This window comes from Pholcus phalangioides, unplaced genomic scaffold (assembly GCF_987345545.1).
Source record: "Pholcus phalangioides strain wild (caught in Gottingen) unplaced genomic scaffold, Ppha-v1.0 ptg000003l_1, whole genome shotgun sequence".
NCBI lineage: Eukaryota > Metazoa > Arthropoda > Arachnida > Araneae > Pholcidae > Pholcus > Pholcus phalangioides.
The window spans coordinates 31191831-31210793 of record NW_028301596.1 but is presented as its reverse complement, the minus strand read 5'-3'; the positions used below and the strand labels follow the sequence as shown (position 1 = coordinate 31210793).

The 18963-nt window shown below is 34.4% G+C and overlaps 2 protein-coding genes across 2 annotated transcripts in view; one reads left to right on the top strand and one right to left on the bottom strand.

Annotated features, from left to right (window-relative positions):
- The window catches only part of Naa35 (N-alpha-acetyltransferase 35), a 41285-nt gene extending 39047 nt beyond the window's left edge, over nt 1–2238 (top strand). The window contains exon 20 of the mRNA XM_089247492.1: nt 1945–2238. Coding sequence (XP_089103618.1) covers nt 1945–2004 — 60 coding nt within the window. The 3' untranslated portion in view covers nt 2005–2238. The remainder of the gene's footprint in view (nt 1–1944) is intronic.
- A 3797-nt stretch (nt 2239–6035) lies between these two features.
- The window catches only part of Cand1 (Cullin-associated and neddylation-dissociated 1), a 53376-nt gene continuing 40448 nt past the window's right edge, over nt 6036–18963 (bottom strand). The window contains exons 24-32 of the mRNA XM_089247491.1: nt 17595–17689; nt 17276–17379; nt 17108–17175; nt 15736–15925; nt 13021–13209; nt 12822–12893; nt 12553–12724; nt 10590–10736; nt 6036–6623 (exon numbers count right to left, since the gene is read on the bottom strand). Coding sequence (XP_089103617.1) covers nt 6490–6623; nt 10590–10736; nt 12553–12724; nt 12822–12893; nt 13021–13209; nt 15736–15925; nt 17108–17175; nt 17276–17379; nt 17595–17689 — 1171 coding nt within the window. The 3' untranslated portion in view covers nt 6036–6489. The remainder of the gene's footprint in view (nt 6624–10589; nt 10737–12552; nt 12725–12821; nt 12894–13020; nt 13210–15735; nt 15926–17107; nt 17176–17275; nt 17380–17594; nt 17690–18963) is intronic.

Below are 18963 nucleotides of genomic sequence, written 5' to 3'. Positions count from 1 at the left end.
ATTAACAAAATCAATGACTCAAAGACCTTCTGATAAAGTTAGCAACTTTTATGGCTATTTACAAAATTAATTCCAGAGTTGGTGGAAGAGTCTTGCCTGTGCATATCTGTACAAAAAAGCAATGAGAGACAGTCACTTGAGGAGCTTTTTTCACCAAAGTAGGGAAACCAGATGTATTATCAAGCATTGCATGAGCTCCATCAGTGCAAATTAAATGAAGTTTCATAAAAAGAAAAATATTACCTAAAAATGAAAAAATATCCATAAAATGAAAAATATGCGGTAAAACAAAAAAATTGTCACAAAAAAATGTATGAAGAGAAAAATATGCAATAAAACTAAAATATTGGGTCAAAAAAAAAATAACACATGTATCTAGATGTGCAAAAATATGCCCTAACATGAACAATACTCAAGAGTAAAACTTTTTTTAAAAATATTAAAAAAATTTAATTAAATTTGAAGAATATCTTATATATAAATGTGAAAGTATGTATGTTCTTTATACAAATCTACAGTTTTCGACCGATCGTCGCCAGATTTTTCATATATACCAAACAGGTCCAGGATTGAACCGTAGGCTACTTTAAAAGTTCGTCAGAGCTGGGCAAATGCCCGAAAAACTGTCGGGCAACAATAGTTTTGGGGCCTCAACAATTACTTTCGGAACGTTTACTTTGGTTACCGTGGTTTCCAACAATGCGTTTCAGACGTGAATATATGCCTTTACAATGGTTTGTCACACCTTTAATTCTGTTATTATAACAGTTTATTCCTTTATAACGATTTGTCACTTTTCCAATCCTCCCAGTAATTGAAGAAAACCCAGGAAGCGCCGGGTATTTCTGCTAGCCTATATACAGGGTGTCCTGTAAGTGATAATGCGGCCTTTATCTAATCAACCGCCCATCGTATAGGGATAGTTTCAATTTACAAAATGTGTAAAAGGCGTTTGAATAATATTCGCTGCACAAGCTGGACGTATGACGTCGCTAACAACAGAGAACAACAACTACGCTAACAAAACTGGGAATAAAAATGTTCAATGCCAACTGATGAACTCAATGCTTGCCTCAAATCATCAACACTGGCACAAAGTTAAAAATTATCATTATCCACCAACATGCGAGTTCAACTGCAAAATGACTCAGCACTGCTATCATTTTCACATCAGTTGACCAGCCAGTAGACCCAAGCACTGGACAAAAACCATGAGTGGCTTTCTGAGAGCAATTCTGGCACCGAAAAATGACAGTGTGAACAAGATCAACGAAAAAATCCTAAAAATTATTCCAGGAGACTCCACATCTTACAAATCGGTTGACACTGTCACAGACACGGCACAGACATTTAGTTCTGTACCCTGCAGAATTTCTGAACTCCTTTGGATATTCCGGGTGTGCCACCACACAATTTGACCCTCGAAGTCGGAGCACCTATAATGCTTTTAAGAAATTTGGACACACCAAGACTCTGCAATGGCACCAGACTCTGCGTGAAGAAATTGCATCATTGAAGCAACGATTCTAACTGGATGTGACAAAGAAAAAGAAGTTTTCATTCCACGTATCCCAATTATCACCGAAGAAATGCCATTCACTTTCAAGCGATTACAGTTCCCGATTCGTTTAGCTTTTGCCATGACAATCAACAAAGCACAAGGCCAGTCGTTAGCAGTGGCAGGTATCAACTTGGTATCAGCTAGTAAAAAGATAAAAATAATTGCTGAAATATTAATACAATGCAATCATAAGAAAAAAAAAGTGAAATATGTACTTATTCTACATTTTCAGCGATTTTATGCATTTCATATGCACTGACGATGTAAAGTGTATGTAAAGTGTTAATACATGCTTTTACACATAATCCAGGCTCTAATAATTACATTTCTTAAACCTTTATGTGCCTAATGTAAGCTTTTGTTTATCTTTTTTTCAACCCTAGGATCCACCCGAATTTGATTTCTCTGCACATAAAAATTTCCCTATCATCAAAGTTCTTTGAAAGTTGTCAGATTGTAAAAAAGCTTGCTGATTTTGAATTTGGCCCACAAAACATGTATGTTACATTTTTAGAAGAATGAACATTCAAAAATGTGATTTTGTATTGCGAATTCCTATGTAGCATTCATGTCTATTGTCTGTGTTTTGTAATATAGGAGGAAGAAAAAAATGCCAATCGATATGGAAGTTGTCCTAAAAAAGCCTTGTCGCAAAAAAATTAAAATTTTGGTTTTAATTTTTTTAGTGAATTTTTGACTATGGAAAAAATTTTGAATTTCTGTTTCCACAAGGTATTTTACGCAAATCATTGAACAAACAGCCAGATAGAAGATTCTATCCAACACTTTATCACAAAGTTTGGTATGGAAATTAAGGGGACCCAAATTGTTGAAAATAAAGATGAACTGTGTTAAAATTACTGCGCCACTAGATTATCCTTTATTGAATAAAAAATGAATGGTTCTCATTTATAACTTCTTCCGATGGGTACCGAATCCTATGATAAAATGTTGGAGAAATACCTACAAAGCAATACATGCATTTTGTGTAGCAGGGGTCTGCCCAAACATCTTGTAGGGCCCTGTTTTTGTGAAAATTTTCTTTATTTTTGTGAAAAATACCTAATTTTGCGGGAAGCAAAATAATGATGTTAATTGGTCCCAAAAGAAATGGAAGGCCAAATTTATGATTTCATTAATTCGTATTTTGGGAAGGGTTTTTTCAGATCCTGAATTTTGTGAAGGGTTCGGAAAATGGACCCAAATTTTGGCTGGACAGACCCCTGCTTAGACATTCCTTTTGAAGAATTTCCAATGAATTCTGAACAAATCTAAAAAAATTTACATGCTCGACTGGGCACATAACTTAAAAAAATACATGCCAGAATCAACGTTTTGCATCCCTGAAAAACATTGCTTAGTTTTATTACTAGATTTACTTTCTTAATTTTTCCCATGCATTCAAAACAGACATTCATATTTTCAAACAAACGTACATATTTTTATCTATTGATGAAAATATGTACGTTTGTTTTCTACCATGGGCGGTCAAATTTTTTATTACTGGTCTCTCGAACCACCATAATTTTCTTCTCGATGGTCCGATTGGTGATCTGCAACAACTGATTATACAATGATTTCGAACACTGTGTATATTTTTGCATTTCATTTGTTTGATAAACCCTAACAAAAAAATTTCCCTGATTTTTTTACACGCCCACGTCGGACATGTGGTTGAAAAAAAAAAATTATGTTGGGCAATGGATCTGTCCAGCCCTGATGTGTACCTAAGGTGAAGATGTGTCTGATATGTTCAAGAAGTGCTGCCATCTGTCATCTGAATTCAGAAACAAAAACCGGGAAGGTTGTTTCTTCTGTATGTATTATGTGTAGGTTTACCAGATCGTAAAACTCAGAAATGAGGATACATGTTTGTAAACATAATAAGCCTACACCTTCTACAATGTTGCTTATATATGTTTATACCAGATGATGCCATAATACCAACCAAGAAAAATTGTTTTCCAAACAAAACAAGGGCGCAGTAGCAGGGGGGAGCAATCGCTCCTAATCAAAATTTTGCCTACATTGGCACCTATTTTTCTAAATGACTTTTGATTTTTAAAACAACTTGAAAAATATCGCCTTTTTCATTTTCTACCTTCATTGACTAAAATGATGAGTAAGGAAAAATATCTACATTTATATTCGCTCTTATATTATCTCTTGCAGTTTCACAGTGATTGGGTTTGTACTAATCCTTGAGAGAAGGAAAAAAAGAAAGTGGAGGTTTTTTCATTATACCATTTTTGACAATTGCTCTCAAGCTCTTCACCTGGAACCATGTTCAGATCAGCCTCTGTTCCCCACCTTTATTAAAGGGCAGAACCTTGCCCACTTCTAGCTCTTAACTTTTTCTATTGCTATTGTTCGTTCTCGGTAGAGCTCCTTGAAATACCTTTCATAGGTATGAGGATGATGGCGTTCACGAAATGCTCATTCTGTTCTGAAGGGCAACCAAGAGCTTTGACTAAGGCACTTTTTGAAGAAATTAGGCACAGGAACCTATTGTGGACAGACCTATGAAGTAATGGCTAGGATTTGAGCTCCAAGTATCGCCTTTTCTTTGGTCGCCTTATGTAGAGCTTGAGGTCCTAGAAATACCACTTTATGTATGGGGGACTCGACTAGGAGTAGAGGCTTAAAGTCTAATCCTCACCTGCTCGTGGTGCAGCCTGTAAGTAGCCATGTTTAACACGTGGTGAATGGACTTCCTCCAACCCGCACTGGCTAGCTTGGAGGATTACGGCCAAAAAAGGCAATTTCTAGGCGTTATGAATCTAGCTATCTGCAGGTGCCTTGGCAAGAGCTACTAGCTTGTGTATAGGATAGTGTCAAAGACTAAGAAAAGGTGGAAAACATATGAGCTTTTGAGTCCTAAAAAACCCAAGATTTTGGGGCATAAAAGGGGGTTCTGGAAGAATTTTTCTTCAAGGTGAGTAAATAAAAAATCTATAATCTTGGGTCAATAGCGCTCTGATATGTAGAGAATGGGAGAGGAAATTATAGTCTTCTATATTTGTACGGCAATATATATATATAGTACTATATTATATACGGTGATAGTGCATAGTTTTTATGTTAAAATGTGAATTTTTCGGAAACATTCTTTTTTTCAAGATGCAGTTTCTCTTTTCTATGAATCACTGTTTCATAATTATGCATATACAGCTGTATGCCAAATCGGAGAAATTATTCCCTGGAAAAAGTGTTATGGCCAGTGTGTTTGTTAACTCATGAGTTGACAAACAAATTGGAGAGGAGATATGTTCTCAGGCCACTTTCAACCAGTGACAACTTCCGGGGGTGGGGGAGAGATACTGGCATAAACTGGGACACTTCAGAATTACTATCGTATGCCTCAAGGGGTGGCCAGCATAATGGTCAACTGCAGCAATGACCCAGAAAACATTTGTATCTGCCATATGGTGAAAAGCGGGCAATTTAAATTTTACCCTTGGCTCTACTTTTTCAACTGACACTTTTTTTGGTCTGTTTCCCGGCAAATTGCAAATTTTCATTTTAAAAAAACATTTTTGCAAATTACATTCATAGGTGGAATTTGATAAACAAAACGTTTTTCTGCATATATTTTTATCCCTTATTCTTGATTAGTCAACTGGTAGGGGCCACACGGACGCTGAAGAAATTGATTCACACACTGGTAAACTTCAAGTTTTATTATTGGGATGGAAAGCATGACACAAAAACCAGTCATGCGGATAGCATTGACTATCACGATATCCGTGATGGTACCAAGATAAAATAGGGACTACCTGTAGATATGAAAGGATGCACACACACACATCATTACCTGGCTCCTGTATGTCCATGAGATTACATGCGGAAATAGAATTGCGATACCTATATTATATACTTGTGTTACCCCTTCCTGAATAAACATACCAGTATTTTAGTTTGAGAAAGCAAGGGTGTAACTAGGGTTTTTACTGCCCCAAAATTTTGTGTGTTCTTTGTTCCTGTATAAAAATTGTCTTTCTCCCCCCCCCGAATTTTGTCACCCGGGCAGTTCCGACCCTGGAGTGGTGTCTGCTTCAGTGTGAAACACCAACCAACCTGCTATGTCAAAATTTGCGATGACTGCTTCAGTTTTTGAGACAAAAATCTTCTTGTGGGTGTGGAACTCTTTTGATCAAAAGCACAATGCAATCCCATATGGCACTATTAGGATCTGCGTAACCTAGTCGGTTGTAATTTCAAGGTGCCATTGCGAGTTCTAAAAAGTTTCATCACTGAGCAGAACACCAAATATGTATTCAACTATGAATACAGAGGTCACAATAAGGCAACTCGCCCTTTGAGACATCATAAAAATGGTCATAACAAACTTAACGATCATTTTTGTCGCAGTCTTTTTTTTTTGCACACAAGTGCGGTACTCCCTTCTGTAACAATTTTTTCCTAAAATATAAGCTGGAAAACTTTCGTAGTCTGAATGAATTTCACAATAAACTGAAGTAACACTTTTTTTTATTAAGAAACAAACAGTGTGAGAATACACAATCTTTCAGCACGTAATAACACCTATGGCCAGTTTTTTTTAATAATGCTCGAAACTACTTGTTTTTTTTTTTCGTTTTTTTTCGCCAAATCTTTCTTGCAACTAGTTTATCACAGATTTGTCACTTTGAAAAAATAATGCAAGTGACAAAATTCGTTTTTTTGCACATAAAAAAGAATTGTTGATTTTGTTTCTGAAAATAAAGGGGAAAAAGATTGTAGGTCTGATCACTAACGTCACTTATCATCAAAGCAATATTACCAGTCAGTGACCAGACTTGAAATATTTTTGAACATGAAATAACATTGACATTAAAAATAAAAACAAGGGGGAAATAAATCCATAGTTTCGTTCGACTCGCAAACTTCACACTTCTTCACTGACCGACCACAATTACTCTGCACACTTAGCTGATATCCATCATCAGAGACGAGTCGCAAATTGTTCCAGATGAATCTTTCTGTATGCTGTCAAAGAGAACTTGCAAATCTGGGGTTGACTTGATTTGAGCAAGGAATTCATTCACAAGTGGGTTCTTATCTGGGGAAAAGCAAATTCAAAACAAAAATTAGTGATGTTAATTAAATATCTCTTCAAATTCATGATTACCTTACACTAATGTCTTTTAACATGGGGGAAAAGAACCTCTTGAGCAAAATACCATGCTAGGCTCTTAAACTGGGCTGGTGCCGAAATATTTTTTTTCAATTTGTCAAGCCCTGATGAATACCATACGCAAATATGTGAAAAAAAATTAATCTTCACTGCTTGACAAATGTTAAGGGACAATCAATTTATGCAAAACTGCATTTTGGACTACTACACCAGACATGCACCTCGTCCATATTCCTTTGTCGAACTTCTAATGAATTGGTACATGTTGGAATGTGTGTGTACGTACAGTGCACCTTCTGTAAAGTTTGTGTAATGCTTGTCATATGTAGTACTACCATCTGCAAAAATTTTTTTTTAAACTGCGTTTTTCTCAGCTCATAGTGAGTGAAGTGTAATGAATGAATAATTATACCGTTGTAGGCCTGTTGTTCTCTGCAGCAAGACTTTTTAATGGGGAGATCAGCTCGCATTCGCACCTCGAAGTTGGGAACCGAAGCATTTTGAACAGCAGCACAATTGCAGAAAAAGTAACTTCAGAAATCCCTGTAGAGCAGTGATTCCCAACGTGGGCGTTAACGCCCCTGGGGGGGGGGGGCGATGGAATGTTCTGGGGGGTACAAGCTACAGGCATAACATAGGAGTCTATGCGTTAGATTGCGCTGGGGGACGGCAATGGGACGGAAAAGAGCGAGGCCTTTTATCTGTACGAAAGGTAATACGTGTCCACATTGTTTTCAGATTTGTAATTGCAAACAGTAATGTTTGAGGGAAACCAGTCGAGACCCATTGCTATGGAGCAGCGGTTCTGAACCGGTGATCCGGTTATTCGAGAATAATAAAATAAATCAATAAATTTGGTAAACAAAAAAAAAAGGCCTAAAGGGTACCGCCATATAAATAATATACTAAACAGGACTCCACCATAGAAATTATACACTGAAAAGGGCTCAGTGTGTCAGAAAAGGTTGAGAACTGCTGCTATAGAGGACTTATCAATAGGAAGAATATTAATTCCGGTGCCCACAAACTAATGAAAAGTTCTCGTTTTTGGTACACCCAGTAAAGATACCATTAAGAATATTTCATATTTTCATAAAGGGTGGTTGATGACGTAAGCATTATCCAAACCCCTTCCCACCAAAAGTCAGCAAATCGGAAACCCTGCTCTCCCCCATCGATGCTGATGTAATACTTGAATGACCCCTGTAACATAATAAAGAAACTTCAGGATATCTATTGAGTATGTGTCAAGTACATTGCTTCAAAGGATGCTTATCATTAGGTATGATGAAAAATAGCATTGTTCCTTAGCATTTGTCAAGCGGTGTAGTTGAAGTGACAAGGATCACCTTTAAGAGTTAAAATTGAATCTCTAAATTCAAGTTACTTCCCTCGAAAATTCTGTTGCATAGGAAATTTGCCAAAGACAATGGATTTGAACACAAGAATTTTAGATGCAAATTAAAAAATATATATGAGCATTCAAGTAAAAAAAAATCTATTGTATATGGGTTATTCTCATGAAATTGAACAAAAAATGAAGTTATAAAAAGACATGTCGACCAAAAAATCCAAAAAAATTCTTATGGATACTTTACCTGCTAATAAATGAAATATAGTAAGCAATGAAATTTGTTAAAAATCATGGTGAAGAAAACCAATTTTAACGCTTTATATCCTGACAGTACTTAAGTACATGGTTAGATAATTTATTTCAAACTAATTGTTTCAAAAACTTTTGTCCTTAATTATAACTAAAATTACCTACCAAATAATTTACATAACTATTTATAAATTAAAAGTATAAATGTAATGATAGTAATTTTCTTCTTATTCTATTTTTCACGTCTGATTTAAGAGGTAGGCAAATATGACGAGACGCTTTGCCTGCTTCCGCACTGAACGAGTTTTATGCTTGACAATTGTAACATTATACAGTAAAACCCCCTGTATTGCCGACACCTACAGGACAAAAAAACACAACCGTAAAAGAAGGGTGACCGTTAATCAGATGTTTGATACTTTTATTATACGAAGGAAAATTATTATTTTTGCCGAAAAAGAGGGGTGACCATTAAGAGGGGTTTTACTGTATTTTGGTAGCTCATTTTCAATTTAGACAAACACTGATACCCTAAACATTTTTTTTGTCAATAGCATTTGCATTATTCTAAAGACAAAATGTAGTAGCTGGCAACTGGTGTTATAGGACTTGAACAAATATTTTCCAAATGTTGTTAATGCAAAAAAAGCTAGGGAAAATTTTCATTTCACTATAAACTATTGATAAAAATATTTAAAATTATAAAAAAGATGAAATATGAAAGTATACTGGTCTTGAAAATATACTATTGGGAAAAAAATATATTTTTGTTTTATATATTTGAAGTTATTTCAAAATTTTAAAAATGGGCTGTGGACAGCCTTTGTTAAAACATTTCCTTAACAAATGTAAAGTTGTTCAAGCAAAAATTAAAGAAATCTGTTGATGAAAAAATTAAAAACAGTAGCAATTTTTCAAAAACTTTAATTTAAATATAGAAAGTGATGGGGGGGGGGGAACTGCTAGGGACACAATTTAGGCCAAATTCATGAGAAACACCCATATGAAAGGTGTCTACTACATACATTGAGAAAAATCCAATGATTTTTCCTTGATTGATTTAACTCTCTTTATTTAGTAACATTGGCAAATAAATGGTAATTTTTGAAAAATAGCTCTTTTACTCGCAACATGAAACACATCAAAATTGAGCGCAATGACGATCAACAGTAGAGACACTGCAGGGTTTAAGATAAGGTCACATTTTTTGCAAAATACAAAAGAAAATCGTAGAATGCAAAAGTAGTAGCCAATTTCGCGAAAATGCGTACAGGAGGTAGGAAATGAGTAGACATCTATAGCTATGTGAGCTGGTTTTTAGACATAACTATATTATTCGAAGCAGTAGATTAAACAATAAAACAATTATTTATTTACAAATATAAACGAAGGTGAAATAATACGCGATTCGGACGAGAGCAGGGACATGTACAAAGATGCGACCGGTGAATGTAAACAACAAAAGCTCTCTGGCCAGACGGCCTTGACATTGGATTTTTGTGGTGTTGCCACAAAAGCGAAAATAATTTTTTTACAAGTGCTGGTAAGACACTGCACATCCAACCATTACATTAGAATTATAGCATTTTGCTAAAGCTTCCCCCCCCCCCCCATTTTCGCTTAAGGAATTTTTTATCCAGCCTAAACCCTGAGACACTGGTTGTTTCTGTTGCGTCCCTGTGACCAATTTTTTTCCCTTCAAAACAGAAACAGACTCATTCACGCTTTAAAGTCAAAAAACCAAAGAAAATCATCAGCTAACCACCACAGCACAATCACAGGTATCCACAGCGCTTTCACAATGGGCTGCCCAATAGAAGGCGATGATTTTCAGGATAAAATCTAGCACTGGAAATTGCTGGTAAGAATCTGAAAATTTTATTCGTAAAAAGCCTGTGACCTTTCTGTGATGATAGACACCCAGATACATATACAGTCAAACCTCGTTAGTGCGTCACCCGGTTAACACGTTACTCCGCGTACCGGGTCACTTTTTGGAAGTCCCAATTGTCCTCCGGCAGGAATTGACACAGCTATGGCATACTCCGCTTAACGAGTCACTCCGCTTACTAAGTCATATTTTTGCTCTCCCAAGAGTGACTCATTAACGAGGTTTGACTGTATATAGACTCCCCTGTATTTTCATATAATTTTTTTCTACATACATTGGCATTCCATTAAGTGTTTTTTATAATGATCATACTTTTACAAAAAAATAATTATTAATACTAAAACAATGAGGAATTTAACATCACACAAACAATATTATTTAAAATATATTTTTGTACCAGCATCAGCAATGGCCAGCAATGCTGTGAAAGCTCTCACAGCAGACCTCTTCAACTCATCTTGCTTCTCAAATTCTTGCTTCACTGAATTTGCCTTGACCTTGGCTGTGCATGTCATTCTCAAAGGATCTACTAACCGCTCCAACCCTGAAAAATTTTTTAATGCAATATATACTTTTTTATACATGTTTCATCATTAATACATATTTGGTGTGGAGTCAATTTTCAGTGGTTTTCTTTGTTTATAACTAAATATCCCTGCCATGAGAATTCTAAAATGCCACAGACAATTTTAACTCTGGTTGGTGTATCGTAAACTGCTTAGAAGAGGATCTCTTTTTTTTGAGGAGAGCAATTTATTTACAGAAACAAATATTTGATAGAGTATACAAAAACAAAAGTCAAGCGCAAAAATCTGGCACATCTTATATGCAGGCAAATACAGTAAAATTTAACAAATATGGTGAAACTTAACAGCACTTGCTGTTCCATGAAATCATGGTCACCTGGGAAGCAGAGGTGGAATGGACGTATTGTAGCAAATGGAAAAATGAAAAAAATGCATTTTTCACAGGAGCATATGTACTTGCCATCTTGCAGCTATGGATTTGATACATTTTACTCTATGTTGATGGGATGGTTTTTGAGTTACAATTGCTTAAAAACTTTTACTAGCATTCTCACCTGCTCCCGCAGCTGTATATCAAATTTGCATTTAATTCAGCAAATTAAAAATTATCAATCAATGGTCTCACTAAAACGTTCCCTGTAGTTCCTTCTCATTTTCACAATTTTTCATAGTTGCTCATGTTGCATTTATTCACACAACAAAATAAATAGGTACATACTGGTGAGCTTGGCAAATCAGAAAAAAAAAAAATTAAGGTGCCACATAAATTTCTTGGGAGCCAAGCATTTTTTTCCAAAAAAAAAAAAAGGTCTAAAATACCACTTTTCCCAGAATTCTACCGGACTTGCAGCCCTTTTACATGCTGTGGTAGACACACAGATATAAAAATAATTTGCCAGAAGACTTGGATTTATTAATCAGACCAAAAATTTCAGGCACTAGTCTAAATTTTTAGTCGGCTGGTGACTGGGGTTTGCCAAGCCCTGACATACTATTGTAAAAAATATTAGAGCATTGCTCATTTCTCTCGCTTCGGCCATAAAAAAGCAAAGAACAGTTGGAAGTTATGACAGCATAATCTCTCAAACTCTCAACAGTCTGAATATTCTTTCCCCAGATTTAATCGTCAATTTTTCCTATTTTCTCAAAGACAGTAAAATCAACTTAAAAAATATTCAGTTTGTCACGTGACGAAATATTTCACAGCCAAAAAAACATTTTTTTAGGACTGCATAGGGTGCCATATAACCTGTTTTTCCAGGAGAGTCAAGTATTTTCTCTATAATCATGGCCTGTTTTTTAGATGTCCCGTTTTCCTGCATATTTTCAACACCCACTTGAATTTTTATTCTTTACTAAAATTAAAGATAAAATTATTTTCCAACTTATAAATCATACGAATAAGTAGCATATTTGTCAATTTGTTTTTTTTGCAGAATTCATTTTAATCTACTGTAATTTGCAACTTTGCTCATTTTGGCATTTTACTTCGCAATGATCAATGATTTAATTTTTTGAAATCCAAAATTGGATATATTTTTGCTGAGAAAACATGGTCAGTCTAGGTTTGAGAGGACTAGATGATTTTCTTTAGGGATTTTTCATTTTTGCTAAGCACAATTTGAGGATATTTTCTGGGACTTTTCTACAAAGTTAAAAACTCAAGTAATATGGTTTCAGACTAGAAGATTTTAACAAGGTTAAAAAATTGGAAGCAGTGGCTTTTATGCTATTGCAATTACTTCATTTTAATAAAATTGACAAGCAAACAATCAATTTTTCTTTGAGAATCAAATTTCTGATGAAGAAATTAACGGAATAAAAAGACTATACTTTGGAGAACAGCTGATGGACAAAGAGAAGCAAGACGAACTAGCATAAGATAGGTCAACATCTTGATATCATAATGGTCTTTCAGTCCATCTTCCACATGGTTCAGGAACTCAAAAATATCTAATCTGTCCAGGCAGGAATCTAGTAACGTATACATACATTCAAATGCGGCCTGGAAATAGAAATACAAGCCCGCTCAATTTCTCAACAAAAAAATATCTGGGGGAAAAACTGTCATTTTCTAATGAGTGTTTAAAAATTATAATTACTTTTCTAATGTCAAGACCATCATCCACAGTATGTTTGAATGGACCCATTTCAACTTCACGTATAAGCTCTTTCTGAAATTTAGAAAACAAAACAGCTGTACTATATTTAAAAAAAAGTACAAATAAAGCTTAAAAATGACAAACAAACAAAACAGGATTTTGAACAAACGTTACGAATGTCTTCTTAAGTATTACTCACCCTAACTTTTGTTTCATTATAAAGCTGGGGGAGAACCGAATCCAACAAATCTCTCACTAATGATGGCTTATTGTGAGCAGCGGAGTTGAAAGCTACTAAAGCAACCCTGCGAACATTCAAATCAGGATCCTCTAATGTCTTCAAAAATTCCCCTATGCATCCTCGCAATAATGAATCAATTGGCTGTGGCTATGTAAATTTCAAAACACATAAGCTACCATATCGTAAAAAAAAAATTGCAACATAAACTTTAGCTAAATGATAAAATTCAAAATTTTCACTTTTTATTTTAGTCGTATGTATACTGTATCTTAAAGCCAGAGGAACGCAATTCAAATTTTACAATCAGAATGCTTATTTATCATGAACAATGTGCGGTTAAGTAGTAATAGTATTTATATAATTAAGATTGTTCAGTTTTACATACTTCATCAATGCCATGAAACATTAAATCCAATAACTGTATTTTTCCATTACAGAAGGGATTAAACTATGACAACTATAATTGAGATCAATCCTAAAAAGTATTTTCTTTAGCTCTCCTGTAAAATGTGGTTATTGGACTTGGGTTCCTTTGACTCTGAAGTAAAGATATATAAGCAGGGAAAAAAAAAGACAATTTCGTATGCGAAGAACAACGTCAGTGACATTTAAAAACTCTCACAATATATATACATTAAAACTCCTCTTAATAGAGTCAACCCTGTTTTATGGCGAAATAAAAATATCCCGGCAAAAAGCCAATTTAAATAATGTATTTCGAACGTGTTTAACGGTCACCCTCAGATACAGTCATGGACACCATTTTCTCATTCATTCCCTTGGACTAAAACCCTGTACGGACACCAATCGCTGCAATTTTGGTTCCAATTATGCTCAATACATGACAGCACAAGTTTCATCTACTTTTTTGACTACTGTGCAGTGAAACTTTTTTGCTTGAAGTTTTTGTTAATGTTTAGCAACTCTGATGTCCGTTTGTTGGTTGTGCTTATATATTTTACATGATTTCACACTGTTTAATATGGCTTTTACTAGTATATAAATCCTCGCTTTCTATCACTAAGAGAAAAGATTCCCAAGTGAAAAAAATATCATATTTAAAGGGAAAAATGCAAATGGAAGTTGTTTGTTCTTGCAAATGAACAGAACGTTAGGAGGACACATATGAACCATTTTGAAGCAAAATAAATATCGACAAGAAAAATTGCTGAAAAACGGAAAGCAAGCTAGAAAAAGTAAATTTCTATTAAGACAGAAGAACTTGCCATAGACGCAGTTTTGTACGATTGGTTTGCTTCAACAAAAAACAAGAATTTGCCACTGTTTCTGACCCAATTCTGCATGATGTTTGAGAAGCTGTAGAAGAACGCAGATCCACCAACTTCAAAAGGTTAGTAGAATCGTTTCTGTGTATTATGAAATTGTACGGTGAATCTGCTGATGCCAATGATGAAGCGTGCAAAGAATGGAGTAAAAAATTGCCAAAAATTATCTAGGGATATTCAACCAATGATATATGCAAGGGGTGGCCAACATCTGGCTCGTGGGCAGCATGCAGCAAATGTTAGAAGGGGTTGGAATACTCAGCAAAACTAACCAAACATAAATGGATCAGTTTTTCCAAAAGATGTAAAAATTCAGTATATAAACTTTGTGTAATATTTCTTTTGCAATTTTAATTTTGTATCCATGCAATAATTATGTGCTTTCATGATATAAGCACATTTGATATTGTCAGAATTTCATTCATTTGCAAACAAAGAACCATTTCAAATATTCTTGATACTGCATTTTACAGTTCTAACAAGAACACCCTTCTGATGCGGTCACCCCTCTTTTAAGGTTGAATTTTTTTGTCCCAAGAGCGTCTGCAAAAGACAGGGGTTTTACTGTATTTAATTAAATATTACACGAACATCAAAGTTATAGCAGCATTTACAAACATGTCTTCATCCTACAACATCACAATGCACATTCCATATTGTCTGTTCTTTTTTCCCCACATGCTCGAATAAATATTACTGAACACAGCGCCATCTGCATGAAGTTAGCTTGTCTTCTTTGAGAAGTGATGACAGTTAACCCATGAACACTCACGCCGAGACCCATTCGTCAGCTTATTTCACTATTTTTTAGGTTAGCACGAGTACTGCCAGGTTAATAATTCAACACATGCATCCAGTAATATTTATTATTCGTAAATGAAATTTGTATAAATGACTAAAACAAATTGACAAACACCAGAAATACTTGTCAGTATCAATACTGTGCTGGAATTCTCAAATATAAAATTATGCATTAGATACATAAAAAAAAAGAGTAAAGCAATGGAACAGCAGAATGTAGTTCTGAAACCACAAGATTAGATTTGGCTACTCATGTCTCACCAGACGATTTCATTCAATTCTTTGTTCAATGATTAAGTGTACATTTAGAATAGCTCGTCAGCGACCAAGTTTTCATGATTAGATTGCCATTCTTAAAAGAATAAAATTGTCTGATGTGACACTGCGACAACCCTGCATATGACACAGGTTCCCATCCAGACAATGGTGTAATGATACAGGCCCATTCCACAGGTGGTCCAGGTATTGCTACAACATGAAGTGCAGTAGTCAAGCCTCATCTGATGGTTGGAAGACTATATACGTGTGATGAGTTGAATTTAAATTAATACAATATTGAAACACGCATATACATTTGCAATCTTACCTGATCAGAAATAGTGAATTTCATAGCTGTGACCACTGTACTACGGGTTAGGGGAGAAGGAGAACTGAGGTACGATTGAAGTTTTATCAAGAGATTTGGTGGATCTATAAGCGTCAGCTTTCCTAGGCACTCAGCAACAACATTCCTTGTTCCCTCTTCTGTGCATTCACAGTGATTAAATAGCATGGACCTTCATAAAAAAAGAAAATTGAATCAAATGACAGTGTGTAGGATAAGTTTCATTCTTTTGATTAAGAGTGCAGGTGTAATGGTTGAAATGTTATGCAATATAAATACTATAATTTTTCAGAAAATAAGTTACACTAAAAAAATGACAGAAAAATAGTTCACAGAAGTTTAGTAGATTGCAGAGGTGCAATGGATTTTTACATGGCACATGTAATTTCATTCAACAATTAAAAAAAATAAACCAAAAAGTAAAATTAAATGTTGGTTGTATATTTAGGTGCCATCCACTGGAAGCAACAACCTGCAGCAAACAATGCGAGCGACAACAGCAGACTATAAGTTAGATGATAAAGGGCATCTAATGTCGTTCACTGAAAGCTACCTTTATAAGCTACTGAATTCATGATTGCACTCTGTGCAGATTGTGCTCATTAATAACTTTGAAGAAATATTGAAAAGCTGAAATTTGACAAATGGATTCCCAGAAGACCTGTATTTATTAAGTCCATACTTAGTGACACAAATTCAGAGAAGGCGTTCATGTTGTAAATAAACAAACTATGTTTATAATCTGTAACAAATCATGAATGGAAATTATCAAATTTTCAACTTCCATGTTCACATGGGGAAAAAAAAGAGGCAGACTGAAAGAGGAAAAAAAAGAGGCAGACTGAAAGAGGAAAAAAAAAACCAGCAAGTGGAGTGAAAAAAGTAAACTATACTGCGCCTCTGTGCAGATTAAGCAAGACAAATAATCCCATTCGATTTGGATTTTGCTGGTTGTCTGTTGCTGTAGCCAGAAAAGATCATTCCTAGTGGACGACAATCTTCTTTCTGTACAACAGAATCAGTCTTACGAATGCAAACAACTGCACGTGACTTGTTTATCGCTTCCAGTGGACAACTGGCCTTAACCTCTATTTAAAATTTTCTTTAAAAATTTTATATTACTTATTAAATATTAGAGATTAACTTGGAATAAAAAAACTTGATGTTTTAACTGGATTAAAAATAGAGATGTAAAAAATAAAGTTTTAAAAATTCATTGCAATCCTAGTCAAAAGTAATTAACTGACCGCAAGAGCTAAGAATTAAATTTTGAAGCTATTTATGCTCATGGCTCTATTGCAGGAAATTACAGTAACTGCCTTTTGTTAATCTGAAGAAAAAAAATACTGCTCACCAGATATTATCTACAAAAGGTTGAAGCGTTTTGACAGTAGCAGGACTTGCAGACTGACAGCTTATTATCTGTAAGACATTAATAAACGCAATAATGTAGACAAACTTTTTGGTGTTCTGAATGCATTTAATTTACATATAATAAAAAAGCAATTAAATTGACACTTACTTCCTTGAGAGAGTGCAATAAGAGATATTGTCTTTTTGGTTGAGTTTCAATTTCATGTAAAACAAAAGGCAAGTATTCCGTCAAGTTACCTACAGATACACTCCCTGAAAAAAAAGGGGAAAAAATACTTTTCTATGCATTTATAATTCGCCACCTAATTAGGATTATATTTAATAAGAACAATCATTCAAACACAAAGTGTAACTGATATTTAGGAGAATTCATTGTTCATGAAATTTTTGTAACACCATTAGACAAAAAAGCATTTAAAATGATTATGAAATAAGAGGCAAAAATGCAAAATAAGATTAATATATACCCAAAGCAAAAGATGCTGCAGTTTTCACTTCCTCACTATGTGATGTAAATGCATCTAGAAGAATATCTTTGAGATCTGTTATGCTGCTCAAATCACTGCAAGAAAAAGAACCAATAAAACGCTAGATCTCAAATGATTTTGTCAAGGATACATTGTAATACAATCATCTCACTAAAATATTTTTAAATCAAATAATTTGATCAACATGCCTTGCAATTTTATCACACAAGTATTACAATATTTTGATAATTGGATATTCATATATTATATTACAATATTTTGAATCCTTTTAAATAAAAGGAACCAAAAGTGTGCTATTTTTAACATGTACCGACATCTCATTTTGAGATGTACTGACATCTGAACTGTTGAAAAGAGATAGGATTTTTCATCTAAATACAACCAAGTGACATATAGGCTGTGATGCCATCCAATGTGCACTTGCATCGACTACCAAACTGAAGAGATAACTGGATCAAAGATAACTTTAAATAGCTTTTTCTCAGTTTTGATTTAATGGCGCTTGGTTCCCTTTATATAAAAACCGTCCAATTGATACCCAATGCACCAAAAAATGGTGGTTTTTGTAAAAAAAACCTAATAAAAGAAACAAAAAAATCACATGATAGGAATATGATTTTATTTCCCCACATACAATAACTTTCATTGGCAGGATTATTGAGCTAATCAAATTTGTTTTGCATTGGGCGTGCTTTTATGTGTACTCTAAATTTGTTTCCTGGCAGAAAAGTTAAGAGCAAATCATAGTTAATAATGAATTTTAATGAGGTTCAAAAAACAAAATTAAAATTTGTGTAATGGAAAAATGTTGTGACCTTATTACATATTAAGCACATTTACATCTTAACACATTTTATATTCATACGTATCAGGTCAGTATGTTTTTGAGCAATTGGCAGTGAATGCTGGCAGAACTACAGATAGTTTTTCCATCAAAAGAACCTGATGTTATGACTAGAGTATAAAGAATTGAATTTTTCTTTTACAGTAAAGGGTATCAAAGTTTTTTTTAAAGTAAAAAACATTACACTTGCCATTGCACATGTTCTCACATTATATTTCAGGCATGTTCCCAAGGTATCAAACAGATTTAAATTTTTTTTAACGACAAATTTTCAACAGTATTAGAATAAACAGTAGCTATTGACATTTTTATAAAACACCTGATGCTCTGTTGAAGCTACTATTATAGAGTTCAGTTCATAAGTTATCTTTAAGCCTTGTCTGATAAAATATTGAGAAAAAAAAATAATACAGGCATCCCTCGCTTTACAAGATTAATTGGTTTTGCAAAATAGTTGTGCAAGACAAAATTGCGTAAAGTCAGTTGAATTTAACATGGAAAAGC